This window comes from Rhincodon typus, chromosome 8 (assembly GCF_021869965.1).
Source record: "Rhincodon typus isolate 14 chromosome 8, sRhiTyp1.1, whole genome shotgun sequence".
In the NCBI taxonomy this organism is placed as follows: Eukaryota; Metazoa; Chordata; class Chondrichthyes; order Orectolobiformes; family Rhincodontidae; genus Rhincodon; species Rhincodon typus.
The window spans coordinates 76,155,718-76,173,259 of NC_063339.1; the positions used below are offsets into that span (position 1 = coordinate 76,155,718).

A 17,542-nucleotide genomic window follows, 5' to 3' on the forward strand; every position below is an offset into this window, starting at 1 on the left:
CCACTGCATCAGCGCTGGTTTAAAAAAAAGCTTGACTATTCTAACTGGATAACAAAGAAAAATCGGTCTCACAGATGGCACAAATGTGCGGTTGGAAGGTCAACGTCTTGGCACGCCAAGGGTGGCACCATCATCACATAAACGGATTATATGGTCTATTCTATCCACATCACCAAAAGCAGATTAGATACGGTCTGGCAGTCTAATTCAATCAACATCACCAAAGCAGACCATCTCATCCATTCATCTCGGTAGCTCTTCACGGCCAACGGCTTCGCCCAAAATGGCCGCCGAGAGGGACGAGGAGTAAATGGCCGGTGTCCGCGGGCGAGGCGCGCTCTCTTTCAGACAGCGACAATAGACGCGCACGCTGCACTTTCGCCCGCGAACGTTTGCGGCTTGCGTGGCTGCGTCACTGAGAAGTGGCGCGCGTTTCGGAAGAGCTGAGCTGAGTGGAGTGGAGTGGAGTGGAGAGAGAGAGCGAGCCTTGAAGGGGCGCGAGGGGACGCGGCTCGCTTTAACGGACAGCCGCTACCGCTACTGCCTCTCAGGTAAAAGCAGCGAATTCCTTAAGAGAGGCGGGAGCGCGGTCTCCGACGGCGGGTATAAGCCCGGGCAAGCCTGTTGTCACTTCCCTTACCCCCCCCCCCCAGCCCAGTTGCTCTCCTAGGTCCACCGTCCGGCTGCCGTTGTTAACGGCAACAAGCTGGTGCGAGAGGATCTGGACAAGGGACAGGGTTGACCCAGAGGCCTTCATTCCATCAGCAAGGTCTTGAGTTCGAAAGCTGGCTAGATTGTAATGCCTGCTGTAGTGGAACGGCTGTGCCTTCTTCCTTATTACTAACTAAACTTAGATGCTAGCTTGTTTCAGAGATAATAGGAACTGCAGATACTGGAGAATCTGAGATAACAAGGTGTAGAGCTGGATGAACACAGCAGGCCAAGCAGCATCAGAGGAGCAGGAAGGCTGATGTTTCAGGCCTAGACCCTTCTTCAGAAGGGTACATCCAGTACATTCACTCCTTCCTCCAAGTCCTTCAGATATATTGTGAACAACTGCAATCCCAGCACTGATCCTGTGGAACTCCACTGGTCACAGGTTGCCAAACTCAAAATAACCCCTATTCCTATTTGCATATAGACTCTTAGCCTATCCATGTCAATATACTTCCTTAAACACCATGGGTTTTAATCGGCTGGCTCACCCTTTGGTGAGGTGCCTTGTCAACCATCTTCTGGAAGCCCTAATACAACACATCTACTGGTTCACTCTATCCACTCTGGGTGAGACTTCCTCAAAACACTTCAATAAATTACTCAGACACGATTTCCCTTCCACAAAAAGTCATGCTGACTCTGCTTGATTAGATTATGATTTTCCAAATGTGCTGCTGTTGCTTCCATAGTAATTGATTTCAACAGCAGATGTCAGGCTAATCAGCCTAAAGATACCTGCTTTTTGCAGCCCCCTTTTTTTTTTGAATAGTCATGTCACATTGGCAGTTTTCCATTCCTCCAGTACTTCTCCTGAATCCAAGGATTTTTGGAAAATTACAACCAATACATTCAGCATCTCTGTAGTTACTACTTTGAGGATCCTTAGCCTCATTAGTTTGCTAATACTACTTCTCTAGTGATGGCGATTGTACTTAATTCCTTCCCTGTATTCTTCTGAATTTATGGGATGCTTGAAGTACATTCCACTATAAAGACTAATGCAAAATATTTCACTGTTGTCATTTCTTTGTTCCCTGTAACCGCTAGAGTATTGTGTACAGTTCTAGAATTGACATTATAGAAGGGATGTAAATGCACTGGAGAGGGTTCAGAGTTGATTTACCAGGATGTTGCCTGGGCTGGAGAATTCTAATTATGAAAAGAGATCAGATAAAATGGGTAAAAACTGAAAGAACTACAGATACTGTACATAAGAAACAAAAACAGAAATTACTGGAAAACCTCAGCAGGTCTGGCAACATCTGTGAAGAGAAATCAGAGTTAACGTTTCAGGTTGAGTGACCCTTCCTCAGAACTGTTCTGTGGTTTCTGTTTTTGTTTTGGATAAACTGGAGTTGTTTTCCTTAGAGCAGAGGAGACCTGCTGTGTTATGAGGAGACCCTCATAATTTTATATATCTGAATTATGTCTCTCTCCTCAGTCTCCTCTGCTCTAAGGAAAACAACTCCAGTTTATCCAAAACAAAAATAGAAACCACAGAACAGTTCTGAGGAAGGGTCACTCAACCTGAAACGTTAACTCTGATTTCTCTTCACAGATGTTGCCAGACCTGCTGAGGTTTTCCAGTAATTTCTGTTTTTGTTTCTTATGTACAGTATCTGTAGTTCTTTCAGTTTTTACCCATTTTATCTGATCTCTTTTCATAATTAGAATTCTCCAGCCCAGGCAACATCCTGGTAAATCAACTCTGAACCCTCTCCAGTGCATTTACATCCCTTCTATAATGTCAATTCTAGAACTGTACACAATACTCTAGGGAACAAAGAAATGACAACAGTGAAATATTTTGCATTAGTCTTTATAGTGGAATGTACTTCAAGCATCCCATAAATTCAGAAGAATACAGGGAAGGAATTAAGTACCATCGCCATCACTAGAGAAGTAGTATTAGCAAACTAATGAGGCTAAGGATCCTCAAAGTAGTAACTACAGAGATGCTGAATGTATTGGTTGTAATTTTCCAAAAATCCTTGGATTCAGGAGAAGTACTGGAGGAATGGAAAACTGCCAATGTGACATGACTATTCAAAAAAAAAGGGGGCTGCAAAAAGCAGGTATCTTTAGGCTGATTAGCCTGACATCTGCTGTTGAAATCAATTACTATGGAAGCAACAGCAGCACATTTGGAAAATCATAATCTAATCAAGCAGAGTCAGCATGACTTTTTGTGGAAGGGAAATCGTGTCTGAGTAATTTATTGGAGTGTTTTGAGGAAGTCTCACCCAGAGTGGATAGAGTGAACCAGTAGATGTGTTGTATTAGGGCTTCCAGAAGGTGGTTGACAAGGCACCTCACCAAAGGGTGAGCCAGCCGATTAAAACCCATGGTGTTTAAGGAAGTATATTGACATGGATAGGCTAAGAGTCAGGCAATAGCAAATGGGAATAGGGGTTATTTTGAGTTTGGCAACCTGTGACCAGTGGAGTTCCACAGGATCAGTGCTGGGATTGCAGTTGTTCACAATATATCTGAAGGACTTGGAGGAAGGAGTGAATGTACTGGATTGTAGCCAGATTTGCAGATGATACAAAAATCAGTGGAAAGACAAGTTGCGAGGAGGATGCATACAGTTTACAGAGAACTAGTGATAGTTTAAATAAGTGAGCAAAAAGTTGGCAAATGGAGTATAATGTGGGAAAATTTGAAGTTGCTTATTTTGGAATGGAGAACAAAAGAGTAAAATATCATTTAAATGGAGAAAAACTATAGAAGGATGTAGCACAAAGGGACTTGAGGTACCTGGGACCAAACACACAGCTGGAGTAGGTAATTGGGAAGGCTAATAGAATGATGGCCCTTATGTAAAGGAGTTTGGAGTATAAGAGTAGGGAAGTCTACTGAAACTGTCTAATGTGCTAGTGAGACCACATCTGTCAACTGTGTGCAATTTTGGTCCCCTAATCCGACGAAAAATATTATTTCATTGGAGGCAGTTCAAGCAATGTTCCCTGAAAGTGGATAATCCCCAGTATGGAGGGATTGTTTTATGAGCAAAGGCTAAACAGTTTGGGACTCTACTCACTGGAGTCTAGAAGAATGAAAGGTGATCTGTTTGAAACATATAGGATTCTTAAGGGGCTTAACAGGGTATTTGCTGACAGGATGTTTCCCCACACGGGAGAGTCTAAGACCAGAAAGCATAGTCTCCGAATGAAGGGGCCCCAATTTGAAACTGAGATGGGGAGGAATTTCTTCTTCCAGAGGATTATGAATCTTTGGAATTTCTTGCCATAGAGAGTTGTGAGAGCAGAGTCCTTTTTTATATTTAAGGCTGAGATAGATTGTTTCATGATCTGTAATGGAATTGAGGGTTATGGGATAAGGACAGGAAGGTGAATATGAGGAGTCAGTCAGCAATGATCTCTTGTTTATTTTTAGATTTTCAGTTGAATCCTCCCACCCACCCCACTAATTAGTCTAAAGCCTTTTCTACCACCCTGATTACACGATTTGCCAGGACACTTGTCTGAGCACGTTTCCAATGACGTCTGTCTGAACGGAACAGCTCTCTTTCCCCAATACTAGTGTCAGTGCCCCTGAATTGGAACACATTTCTCTCATACCAATCTTTGAGCCATGCATTTACCTCAATTTATTTACCCTGTGCAAATTTGCACGTTGCTCTTGTAATCATCCTGAGATTATTATCTTTGTAGTTTTGCTTTTTTAATTTAGCCCAAGCTGCTTGTGACCCCTCAGTCGTGCCTCTTTCCCACTTCTACTTATGTTCTTGCCACCTACATGGGCCACAACTTGGATTCTTTATCGTCCCAGTCCAAGTTCCTCTCCCAAAGGGATGTGCTTAACCTAGGCACCAGGTAGGCAACACGGCCTTCAGGACTTTGTCTTTGCTGCAGAGAGCAGTAACTCCTGTCCCAACTATGCTATCCTTTATTACTATTAGATTTTCTTCTCTTCCCTCTTGAATGGGTCTGTGTACCAGGATTGTTTAGCCATTTCGCTTATTCTCCCTGCAGTCTGTGTCCTTGTCTAGGGTGTAAGAACCTTGTACCTATTGGACAAGGAGGCTGACTGAGTCTCTTCCAAAGTTAAATTCTGGATCCCTGCCTCAGTTGCAGTCTAACCCTCTGTCCCTGACTACATACCAAATTTGATGTAATTAATCTAAGGGGGGGTGATTGTCTGCTGAAACAGGGTCCAGATAACACTCCCTGACCCTTGCACATCACAGTGTCTGCAGCTTGGACTCCAGTTCATCAACTCTGAGTCCGAGTCCCTGTTGAGCAGCCAATGCTTGTTGCAGATGTGGTCACTGTGGATTGCGCCGATGAGCAGTAGCGCTCTCACTATAGCTGCACCACGTTGCCTGCCCAGCCATCTTTATTCGATTTAACTTAATTTATTTAGGTGTTATTTTAAAAGTGAATTTCCTAGTAGTACTCTTCAGCTGTAATATTGTCTGCTGACTTAAACCACTTGGCCAATCAAGGGACATGGAAGGAATATGCACCAAGCACCTATCTTTTGGAGTAAGTGCAGAGCAAACTCTGTGTTTTCCCAGTTTTATGGTGACTAAACTGGCAGATTTTCAAGTGTTCTTTGGTATCAAAGGATTGCCCTTTTAGGCCAGAGGTGAGGAGAATTTTTTTCTTTGAAGGTTGTACAGCGGTGGAACACTATCCAAGAAAGTGGTAGAGGTGGGGTCATTATATGCCTCTGCTTAAAATATTTTGATTCTTGTTAGACATATCCTTCAATTGTAATTGGGGTTATATGCAAATGTGGAGTTAGAAATATTGACAGATCAGCCATGATCATTCTGGACGGTGAAGCATCTATTTCTGCATCTATTTTGTACTTTCATATGTACTTGGTTGGATTTGACAATCCTAGTACCGTATTTCACTCCAAAGTGAGCTACTTATCACATATCATATCCACAACCAAGACTGTTTAGTTCTACTTACCAGCATGATTAAACTTCAGTTCTACCTGATTGATTGAGATTTGAGGAAGTGACAAAGATGATTGAGAGCAGGGCGATGAATGGTGGAACAGTATTTCTCTGACTGGAGATCTGGGTTCAGTAGTGTTCTGCAGGGATCAGTGCTGGGACCCCTGTTAGAGAACCTGGTGATCTGATTAGTAAGCTGGCAGATGACACAAAGATTGGTGGAGCTATAGATAGTGAGGAGGATTGTCAGAGGATACAACACGGCACAGACTGGAGCCTTGGACGGAGAAATGACACATAGAATTTAATCCAGACAAACATGAGGTGTTTTGAAAGGTCTAATGACGGTGAGAAGTACATAGCATATTGTGGAACCTTAGAAACATTAACATACAAAAGGATCTAGGCATACACGTCTACAATTGTGGTAACACAAGTGGATGAGGTGGTCAAGAAGGCATATGGTGTGCTTGCCTTCATCGGCCAGGGCAAATCATGTTACAGCTGTATAGAACTTTAGTTAGGCCACATTAGGAATATTGTGTACAGTTCTGCTCATCACGTTACCAGAAGGATGTGGAGGCTTTGGAGAGAGAACAGAAATGGTTTATCAGGATATTGTCTGGTTTGGAGGTATTGGCTGTCAGGAGACAACAAGGTGCAGGGCTGGATGAACACAGCAGGCCAAGCAGCATCATAGGAGCAGATTGGATGAATTTGGTTTGTTTTCTCTTCAACTTCGGAGACTGAGGAGTGCCCTGATTGAAGTTTACAGAATTGAAAAGGATGGATAGTCGGAGTCTTTCTCAGGATAGAATTGTCAGTTATTAGGAGACATAGATGTGGAGGTGCCGGTCTTGGACTGGGGTGGACAAAGTCAGAAGTCACACGACACCAGGTAGTCCAACAGGTTATTTGAAATCACAAGCTTTTGGAGCGCTGCACTTTCATCTGGTGAAGTCAGCCTTCATCTGACAAAGGAGCAGCACTCCAAAAACTGGAGATTTGAAATAAAGCTGTTGGATTATAACCTGGTGTCGTGTGACTTCTGCCTGGGACACATAGATTTAAGGTAAAAAGGGGAAAGTTTAAAGGAAATATGAGAGGGAAATTTTTTTAACATAAAGGCTGGTAAGTGCTTGGAATATTTTACCGGAGGAAGTGGTAGAAGCAGATACAATAGCAATGTTTGAGGCATTTTGACTGATACATGAATAGTCAGGGAATAGAGGGATACGGCCCACATAGAGGCACATGATTTTTAGTTTAGAAAAGCGTCATATGTCAGCTCAGTCTTGCAAGGCTTAAGGGCCTGTTCCTGTGCTGTACCGAACTTTGTACCTTTCTTCATCTGTTGCTAATTCCTTCAATTTCACCTTTCCTGACTTAAGTATAGCTGACCTCCCACACTACAATCCAAATCTCAAGTATCTGTACCTTAACTCAGACGATCCATCCTGTACTCAGCCTTCCTGACTTCTCATCTGACAATATCACACTTTAAATTTCATATTTGTTTTTGAATCTCTCCACAGCTTTGACTCTTCCTATCTCTCTAACCACCTCCATCCTGTTGAGTTTTTGCACATTCTCCTCCTCTTCACTTCTGGTCTCTTGTGCATTCCTGGTTTTAAATATTTCCTAATTGGTGACTTGAAGTGTCTTCACTTGCCTGACCCAAAGCTCTGGAGCTTTCCTTGTGAAACTAGTTTGCCTCCCTATCCACTTTTAAGATGAGTGTCATCACCTATCCTTTTGTGGCTGTCTTTATTGATTACGCTTTTGTTGAGAACTTTGGGATTTTCTTTGCTTTGTCAGCGATGCTATATATATATATTGCAAGATATTGTTGATAGCAGCTGAAGAAGTGACTTGGGAACATGTGCTGTTCTCAGTTCCAAAGCACCCTCATCTTCCTTACAATTGCAGACTCTCAACCCCTTCATTGTCTCTGTTACTATTTCACTGAACCTCCCCATAGTTCACAAATTGCAGCCTTAACCACTGCTTACCCAGTGAAAGATGTTGTTTTAAAAATTGTTCCTGTTTTCCTCCTGAATGTGAGGAAACCTATAGCTAATGGTAGGGAGTGCTCCTGTGATGCAAATTAGTATCCTAAGCTGTAAAAAAGGAGTATGTGAGATACTTTACATAACATGTTTGGGCCCTATGAACTCTTCGACAGGCCAAATGTTTGACACCCCTATTTTAAAGCATTCCATATAATTTATTTGTGCCATTGAAGGAGAAGAAATGTGTAGTTATATAGCACCTTTCACATCCTCAGGATGTTATTGCATTCATACCCATTGAAGTCCTTTCTGAAACTTTGTGTTATTGTAGTCAATTTGTGTACAGCGTGATCCCAGAGCCAACAATGAATTAGAATACTAAATTTATTTTAAGAATATTGTTTACAACAATAACTTGGTTACATAATACGTTTGTTATAAGGTAAGTATAGTATTAAAGCAAAATATGGCACCCAGGCACATCAGTGATTGGCAAAAGCTTGGTCAAAGAGGTAGGTTTTTCAGAAGACATAGATGAAGAGGTTTCAAGGGATTTCCAGATCTTAGAGTTTCGAGGATAAGGGCACTCTTGTGTATTTTGAATGATATCATTGGAACTTTAATTCCACCTAAGATCGATAATAGGTCTCTTCAGATGGCAAAGGCATCGAGCTGGCAACATCTGCCGTGCCCATTTCAGATTCTGAGGTATCTTCAATACTCGATGGAAAGGGAGAACCCATGGATTCTGGAACGGTTGGAAAAGCAATTGAGGTGGCAAGCACATTTTGCTCTGCACTGTTTTCAAGTTTGCAGCTTTCATATGGTCCGCATCTACCTGAACTTTATATGTCACTGGATCTGACCTCACATCAACCATGCCTCTTACCCATGCAGAGCCATTCCAGTGGTTCCTATGCCAAACCCCTCCCCACCTGGTCCAGGAAGATCAGATTTAACCTGATGCAGAGTCTTCTCTCCAATAGCAACTCTGCTGGCGCTAACCTTGCAGTTATATTAGGGGTGGTCCTATAATTAAATAGGAACTGGGACAGTTTGGTGTCTAGTGAAGGTGCAGACTGTTTCTTCACTCCCGTGAATGTTATGGCTTGGCTACGTGACCATTTCCAAGGTTGGCCCTTTTGTTTTGAAAGAGTTGATGCAAAGTTGCCAGGATGGAGGCCAGGTTATGTATGAACTTTCTGTAATAACTCATCAGCCCAAGGAAAGACGTAAACTCTGGGGCAGCTGTGGAAGCTGAGGCCTCACTTTATCTTCCAATGGGGGTAACCTGGTCTTGTTGACTCGGTAGCCCAAGCACATCACTTAGGGTGCATGGAATACACATTTTTACCCTTTTAAGACATACGCCTGCCTGGGAGAAACGTCCAGGTTCTCCAAGTGCTCCATTTGGTCATCCCTGTTATTAGCACATCATCTAGATAAATGGTGACGTGGGGTAGACCTTGTAAAATGTTCTCCATCATCCGCTGAAAAATTACACAGGGTGACGATACCCCCAGTAGCAGTATCGTATATTGGTACAAACCATTGAGGATAATCGTATAATGGGAATACTCATCTAACCGCAATTGTAAGTACGCATGGCTCATGTCCAGCTTCAGGAAGGATAGTGCCGTCCAGCCAGCTCCACCCCACCCCGTCAGCTTTGTGTGTAAATCCTATATGCAAGGGATTGGGTCTTTATCCAGCTGTGAACCATGGTTTGCCATTTGTTTAAAATGTCCACAAAGGTGAACTGACCTGTCGGGCTACACGGTCTTTACAACCGATGTTGCCTGTGCTGCCTACTTTACAAGTTTGATGATTCCTTTGCTTTCCAATGTTCTGATTTCTGCCTGTACTTTTCTTGTAAGGCAAATGGCACTGGGCCTTGCAGAATCGTGGAATAGCTTCCTGGTCAACATGAAATGTGACCTTGGCCACTTTGATAGTTCCTAGACCTTCCTGAAACACCTCTGGGAATTTCATTAGGACTTCACTCTCGTGGCCATTTTCTTAATGAAAAGCATTGAGCCAAACTAGTTGAATCTTTCTCAATCAATTTTGCCCCAGTTTGGGTCCGGGCTTTTTTACTTCAGTCAGTGGTAACTGAACCAGCTGCTTCTCAGAAGAGACCAAACTGAAGTTGTACACTTAATCTGTAAGGGTTTCTCAGTATAGGTTCTTAGTCTAGCGGAGGCCTTGTGCAGACTTAAGGGTTGGAGTCTGGAGTGAGTTTTGTTAAAGATCGTTTCTGCAATCACTGAAATGGCAGTGTTGGTGTCGACCTCCATTAGAATTGGATGGCCATTTAACCAGACATTTATTTTAATTGGTTCTGATTTGGATGTTGCTAAGCAATTTAACTGTTCTAAACCAGATGTAGGTGGACTTTCCAGGATGTGCACTCTCTTGAATACCGACCTACGAGTTCTCTTATTCAGTTTAGATCTAGTGGGACTCTTTCGTTGTGTCGAGTCTGTATACCTGCAACAACTGCAATGGCTTGCCAGCTGAAGAAAATTATGACTGTTTGGCCAAGGTTTGGCTTTGTTTTAGGGTTTCGCTGCGGGCTCACCAAGGGTGTCTCTGTTCAGGATATATCCTGAGTGAGGCTATACAATTGCCTTCACTCAAATAGTGTTCTACAACCTCAGTCAGACTGGCAAGGGTGTCCACTTCCAATGGAATATCCTGCAACTCATAAGCTCCACTTGTTGCATTTTCTAATAACCAAAAAAAAAAGCTGTGAGTCCACAAGCTGTCAGGAGAATTACTCATTGCTTTTCATCTGCTCCAATATCATTTGCCTGGCAGAAAATAATGCGTTCTTTCCATGTACTGGACCCAGTCTTTGACGAAAGGATCGAACCAGTCAAGTTTCCCAAACGATGGCATGATGCCAGAAATGCATACCACAGCTCAAAGATGATTGTTGTGAGCGAATTTCTTCAGGACTGTGATTTTCTCTCATCACCACTGAAATAACTCCACAGAGGCCGATATTCTGTCACCAAGTCACCCTTTATTTACATATGGAAAGTCCTTGAAACTGATCCAGCTTCCTCAGAGCCAGCTCTCAGAATGAATAGAACCTTTGTTATCTGTCAGCCAGGGCTCCCTAATTGGACCAGATTAACAGGCCCAGTTAGGGAAATCATGTTGTATGAGGTCCACCTGGCTGATCACACTACAATCACTACACTAACAGTATCTTATTTTACCTCATAATCCAAAATTAGTTTGCTCCTTTCATGTAAAAGAATATAGTTTTCAAAAGTAGTGGAAAGAATTTGAATAATGCTGTAACCATCGTGAGCACAACCCATGGATGACTGTTCTACAAAATTGTTGTGAAAATTTGTGTACATTACCTTATGTTATTATTTAAACAAAACCCAAGAAGTTGCAACAGTTTTGGGCAGCTTTTATGTCAAAAATTTTGGTAAAGTATTAAAATTATTCTGTGTTCTCATGAGTAAATCGAGAACTGGGGTCCTGATTTTAAACTTTGAATTTAATCATATTAGTTCAAACTTTTAAGATGATATCTTTGAGAAGGGGCTTGGAAGTTCAAATTAAAGAAGTGACGTTATGAGTTCATTGTTGAATGTATGTTGATAGTAGGATATCTAGATATTGTTGTTCTTTAGTCTACCTCTGATGATTCCATTAGTTTCTTAATGATCAAGATTCAGCCAGCTATTGAGCCTTTCTTCTTGAATGCAAACCTCTTCATGATTTTCAATTATTTGACCATTCCAGTGTTCCTCAATGAAATCCCTGGAGAGTCTAAAACTTGAAAAGACATTTGAATTTTCAATAAATAGCTGAAGGAATGACATTGATAGCATATTTTAGGATGTTTACAGTCAAAGAAATAACTAAAAACACTACCTTCATAGCTTGTAATTTGAACCACATAGTGGAATATTCCCTCGTTATTTATAGTTTAACCAAAAACTACATTCTTCATAGGCAACCTTCCCTGCCTTTATGTAGGCATTCAGTTTTGCCAGAATCAATCCAAAGTGATTCTTATCCCCGAGGTTTTATTTCTGTTACTTTCTCAACCTGGAACTGTATTTCCTTGAGGTTTTCTTTCCTTGCACACACTTCTAGCCGGAGCTAGAATATTTCTAGCACATCTTTTGGCCTCATTTGAACTCCATGTAAATCTGTTCTCTTCAATCTGAGCAGATCCAAGCAGATCCTGTAACCCGATCTTTACAAAGGCTGCCTCTACTCTCTATCCCATATCAACCTTGTATTTAAGTGTAAGTGCTAATTAACTGTCATGGAGAGCCTAACTCTGTCTCACCTTTGAACTAAGTGAACAATTTGTTTACAACTCAACATTCTCAACACGTTTCTGGGACTTTGGAGACTCGATTTCCACTGTTAACACACAGGCTGCTGCCATTGTCTCAAATGTAAATACCTTGTACCTTCTTCCTTCTTTAAAGCCCTCCTTTGATCTCTAACAATCAAATTGTTCAGGCTCACTGTCAGGCAGACCTTAATTTGCGTGATACTCCTCATTTTACCTTAAATTTAAAGTCAAAGTCCCAGGCAAAACAATCTTATAAGTTTCAATTTTAGCAGAGTCAGTGTTCTGTGAACCTCTGTTAAACTTACCTCGAATTTATTTATAGAACTCTTAACGGAGTGCACACAGCACGTATTTAAAGTTTGATACTGTCTGGTTAGTGAAGCTTTATAAGGAATATTGAGTGATTTACATATTTATTGTCCTATTCATAATTATGTTGTCATATTCATAATATAGTCAAATTCTTAATGAAGTCCAAAGAATATGATTTGTTTTCAAGATGCCTGATATGTCTACAATGTTAATTCATTTTACTGGCTTTTTTATCTCTGAGCCTGCCTTTTTTGCAGCAGTCTGTTCTGTGTTTGAGAATTGATTTGGTTTTGTACAAGGAATGGTTTGTGACAACATTATGGCAGAACTGCTGAAACGTTGGTGCTGTCTTCATAAAACTTTCTTAGTTATAACTTTGTTTAAATTTCAGTTTCTCTACTTGAAGTTCCAAAATGGCAATGCAAATGAGAACTGAAGAGAATGCTGGAGTCGAAGAGGAAAATTTTGGACCACAAGCTATATCTCGTTTGGAGGTGAGTGTTACAAAAAAACTTGATCTTTGATAGTGGCTGGATAGATAAATCTTTGATCAATCTAGGAGATCGTTCCTAGGATGTGTGTCAATTCTGAATTGAACATTCTTGTGCCAACATAAACCACAAAGCTGGAACATCCTTTTAAAAGTGCAGGGCTGGAAAAATAGTTGGAGACCTTGAATTGCCCAAACATGAGGACACTTCTGACATCATTGCTAGTATTGTCAAAAGGAAAATAAGTAAACATTGAAAGTACAAATTATAAGTATAAATAGGCCATTCGGTTCCCTTCGCTTGTTTCGTCATTCAATAAGGTCATGGCTGATCTGTTTAGCAAGTTCCACATTCCCATCTACACCTGATTATTTTAAACTTTTCTTTGGCAAGGGAGTCAATCAACCTCCACATTAAAGATATTCAATGGCCATACCTCTATTGCTTGCTGATTACACACTTCTGGATCAAGTGGAAGTTGAACCCAGGTCTTCTCATCAAGAGTTAGGAAGGTGCCGCAAGAGTCCTATGCTTCTCTCACCTAAGTAATTGATTTAAATTGTAAAAAGTTGAGACCCAACACAGAGCTTTGTGGGGCTGCCTTCATTACATTCTGCCAATCAAGAAAAGATCCATTTGTGCCCGCGTTTTCGTGAGCCAGCCAATTTTCTGTCCAGGTGAGTATGTACTGCCCTAGACTGGGCGCTTCTACTTTGCATAATAGCCTTTCATGTGGTTTCTTGTCAAATGTCTTCTGGAAATACAAGTACACTATGTCAATAGCTCCTTATCCACAACACATTTTACTCCTTCAAAGATCTCCAATAAGTTGGTGATACAATTTCCCTTTCACAAAAGCATGCTGACTCTTCCCGATTATGTTAAATCTTTAAGTGCCCAGCTGTAACCACTCTGATCATCAATTTCTAGCACCTTCCCTATGTTAGTGTAAAGTTGACTGGCCACTAATTTCCTGATTTCTGTCTTCCCCTTGTCTTTAAAAAGTAGGTTATATTAGCTCATTGTCAATGTCATGGAATCTCTCCCAAATCTAGAAAGTTTTAGAAGTTAACACCAACCCATTTGCTATCTCATTAGCCACCTCTTCTAAGACCTTAGGATGAGGTTTATCAGAATCTGGGACCTTTTATCAGTCCGCTGCTCCATGAGTTTGCTCATTATCACTTGCTGGTCATTGTAATTTTTCTATGTTCCTCTTCTCTTTCCACCTCCTAATTTACAGCTATTAATAAGATATTTTTGTATTGTCTGTAGTGAACACAAGCAAAACATTTATTTGTCTCAGCTGCTCTTTGCTTATCGGCTATTAACTCCCTCTCCCCCCGTCTTCTGCCCCCTACCTCCCCCTCCTCTCCCCTCCCCTCCAGAGGTTCACCACTTTCATTATTTATTCTTTTCCATTTTAGTTACCTGTAGAGGGTCTTGTTATCTGTCTTTGTTTTTAGCTAGCTTCCTATCATGTTCTGATTCATTTTCTCTTGAATAATCATTTCATCATTCTCTTTGATTCTTTATATTGTGACCAGTCACTTGACCTGATGCTCATCACTGCGCAATTGTATGCTTTTTCCTTAAAGTTTGACGCTTTCCTTAACTACTTTAGTTTATCATGGCTGATGGGAAATTTTTTCCATGATCGGAATGCACTTATTCTGAGTATTCTGAAACATTTCCTTAAATGTCTGCCACTGCTTCTCTCTTGATATATCTCCTAGCCTAGTAACCAGTTCGTTGCGGCTAGCTCAACTTCCATGCCCTTATTTAAGTTTAAAATGCTAGTCTTAGACCCAAACATCTCCCTTTCAGTCTGATGTAAAGTTCATTCATATTGTGATCATTACTGCCTGGGGGTTGCCTTTACTCTGTGTGATTAATTAATCTTGCCTCATTACGCAATGCCGTATGTAATCTATTTTGCTGTCTGATAGATCCATCTGGAACCAATCTCAAAGCATTCTGCAAACATCTCAGCCAGGCTACTATTGCCAACTTGATTTTTCCAATTTATTGCCCATGATTATTGTCATTCCTTTATCACAAGCAGCCAACATTTCTTCTTTTATACGTTGTCCTACATGTGATTACTGTTAGGGGGGTTTGTAGATTACTCCTGTTAGTGATGACTTTCCCCTGTTATTATTCATTTGCACCCAAATAGAATCTATGTCTGACCTTCTGAATGAGAGTCATCTCTAACTACTGCATCAATGCCATGTCTGATGCCACCCCTCTAATATTATCTAGCTCCCGTTCTTCTTGCCTGTTTCATATGCCATAATATTCAGGATACAATCCATGTCATTATGCAACCACATTTCCGTAATGGCTATCAGATCTTATTTACTCCAGTGTGTGCCTTCAATATGTTTATTTTATGAATGCTATTCACATTCCAGTACAGAGCCTTTATTTTGTTGACTTGTGAACTTTGTTGCATCTATTTGTACCAACATAGAGACAACAGCTGAATCATTTCAGCCTCCCTACCTCTATTCCCAACACAGTAAAGTTAAAACCTTCAAAGACCCTCAAAATTGACCCCAATGGTTCCTAACTAGAATTTTTGAATAACCAACCCTAGACTTCTCCAGATACCGGGTTTATAGATTAAACAAAAGATTTAATAATTTGTTAACAATACAGTAACTCTGGCAGAGCAAAATTAAACAGCAAAGTAATCTAACTAATGTTTATGATTTAAATTGTCATGACCATCATGTTCTCTCCCAGGCTCTGGTACCAATTCCCAGGTACTGAGTTTATTAATGGCAAAACATCTATCTGTTTAAACATACTGCTTTCTCCAGAGTCTAAGATTCTATAGAGTCCTTTGTTCAAGAACCAATCTGCAATTAACTTCCGGGCCTGGCCTCACAAACAAGCAGCTTGTTTGTTCCATTTATTAAGCCCAAGGTGCTGCACACAGTCCAAAGATATCTTCACAGTTCACAGCTCCAAGCCAAAAATTATATATTAAAAAAGGAAACATCAGCGAGGGTTCTGACTCTAGTCTTTACTGGTGGTGTATTTAGTTTTTCTCTGTCCTTCTCTGACCTTCTTTTCCCATATTACCACTTTGCTCTCCTGCCTCGACTCTATCCATTGATTTGCTGCATCCACCCAAGTTGGAATCCTTGCTGCCGCTTGTTTAGTTTAAGGTTCTTTCCCCTTGCCAACTAATGCAGCATGTTAGAACACCAGTCTCAGCATAGTTCAGGTATAGACTATCCAAATGGTATAGGTCTCAATTTCCAAGTACTGATGCCAGGGCCCGTTGGACAAGAATTGTAGCCATAGAGCCATATAGCACAGTCCTTCGGTCCGACTCGTCCACGCTGACCAGATATCCTAAACTGATCTAGTCTTATTTGCCAGCATTTGGCCCGTAATCCCTCTTAAGCCTTTCCTATTCATGTACCCATCCAGGTACCCTTTAAATGCTGTCATTATACCCACCTCACCACTTCCTCTGGCAGCTCGTTCCATTGACACTCCACTCTCTTTGTGCAAATGTTGCCCCTTGGGTCCCTTTTAAATCTTTCCCCTTTCACCTTAAACCTATGCCGTCTAGTTTTGGACTCCTCTGCCCTGAGAAAAAGACCTTGGCTATTCACCCTATCCATGCTCCTCATGATTTTATAAGCCTCTATAAGCTCACCACTTAGCAAAACTTAGTTCTCCTATACGAGCTTTTAAGCCATGCATTAATTTCTCTAAACTTATTTCCCTATGCCATTTGGCTGAGGTACAAATCCAGAGATTATCAAGTGAGGTTCTGCTTTTCACGTTAGCGCCTAATTTACAGCAGAAGTTTCTTAGTTCTTCCTATGTCATTGCTACCATTGTGGAATTTTACCAGTGGATCTTTTCCTTCTCCAGCCTAGAGCAAATAACTTGAACTCTGACATAAGGCAGACAACACAGCTGTCTGGACTTGCACTCTTTGTGTCACACAACAGTGTCAATCTACCTCCTTATACTGTTTCCTACTACCACTTTGTTCCTTTTTGCCCTTTCTCACATGAATGGCATCTCATACAACAGTGCCGTAGTCAATTAGCTTTTAGTCCTCCATCCTTTAGTCCTCAGTCTCAGCCAAGCAAACTTAAAAATTCTCAAGGTGCAGGGCTGGATGAACACAGCAGGCCAAGCAGCATCGTAGGAGCAGAGAGGCTGACGTTTCGGGCCTAGACCCTTCATCAGAAAAGGGGGAGGGGAAGGGGGTTTTAAAATAAACAGGGAGAGAGTGGGAGGCGGATAGAAGAGGGATAGAGGAGAGGATAGGTGGAGAGGATCCAAACAGGTCGACGAGGCGGGGATGGAGCCAGTAAAGGTGAGTGTAGGTAGGGAGTTAGGAAGGGGATAGGTCAGTCCGGGGAGGACGGACAGGTCAAGGGGGCGGGATGAGGTTGGTCGGTAGGAGATGGAGGTGCGGCTTGAGGTGGGAGGAGGGGATAGGTGGGAGGAAGAACAGGATAGGGAGGCAGGGACGAGCTGGACTGGTTTTGGGATGCGGTAGGGGGAGGGGAGATTTTGAAACTGTGAAATCCACATTGATACCATTGGGCTGCAGGGTTCCCAAGCGGAATATGAGTTGCTGTTCCTGCAACCTTCGGGTGGCATCGTTGTGGCACTGCAGGAGGCCCAGGATGGACATGTCGTCTGAGGAATGGGAGGGGGAGTTGAAATGGTTCGCGACTGGGAGGTGCAGTTGTTT

The 17,542-nt window shown here is 41.7% G+C and overlaps 1 protein-coding gene and 1 long non-coding RNA gene across 2 annotated transcripts in view; one reads left to right on the forward strand and one right to left on the reverse strand.

Moving 5' to 3' along the window:
- The first annotated feature begins 272 nt into the window (after positions 1 to 272).
- Positions 273 to 17,542, forward strand: part of rad51 (RAD51 recombinase) — a 74,913-nt gene continuing 57,643 nt past the window's right edge. Inside the window, exons 1-2 of the mRNA XM_020526676.2 lie at positions 273 to 551; positions 12,705 to 12,807. Coding sequence (XP_020382265.1) covers positions 12,727 to 12,807 — 81 coding nt within the window. The 5' untranslated portion in view covers positions 273 to 551; positions 12,705 to 12,726. The remainder of the gene's footprint in view (positions 552 to 12,704; positions 12,808 to 17,542) is intronic.
- The window catches only part of LOC125483622, a 13,709-nt gene continuing 6,982 nt past the window's right edge, over positions 10,816 to 17,542 (reverse strand). Inside the window, exons 2-3 of the long non-coding RNA XR_007262558.1 lie at positions 13,241 to 13,345; positions 10,816 to 11,466 (exon numbers count right to left, since the gene is read on the reverse strand). This is a non-coding gene — a long non-coding RNA (uncharacterized LOC125483622). The remainder of the gene's footprint in view (positions 11,467 to 13,240; positions 13,346 to 17,542) is intronic.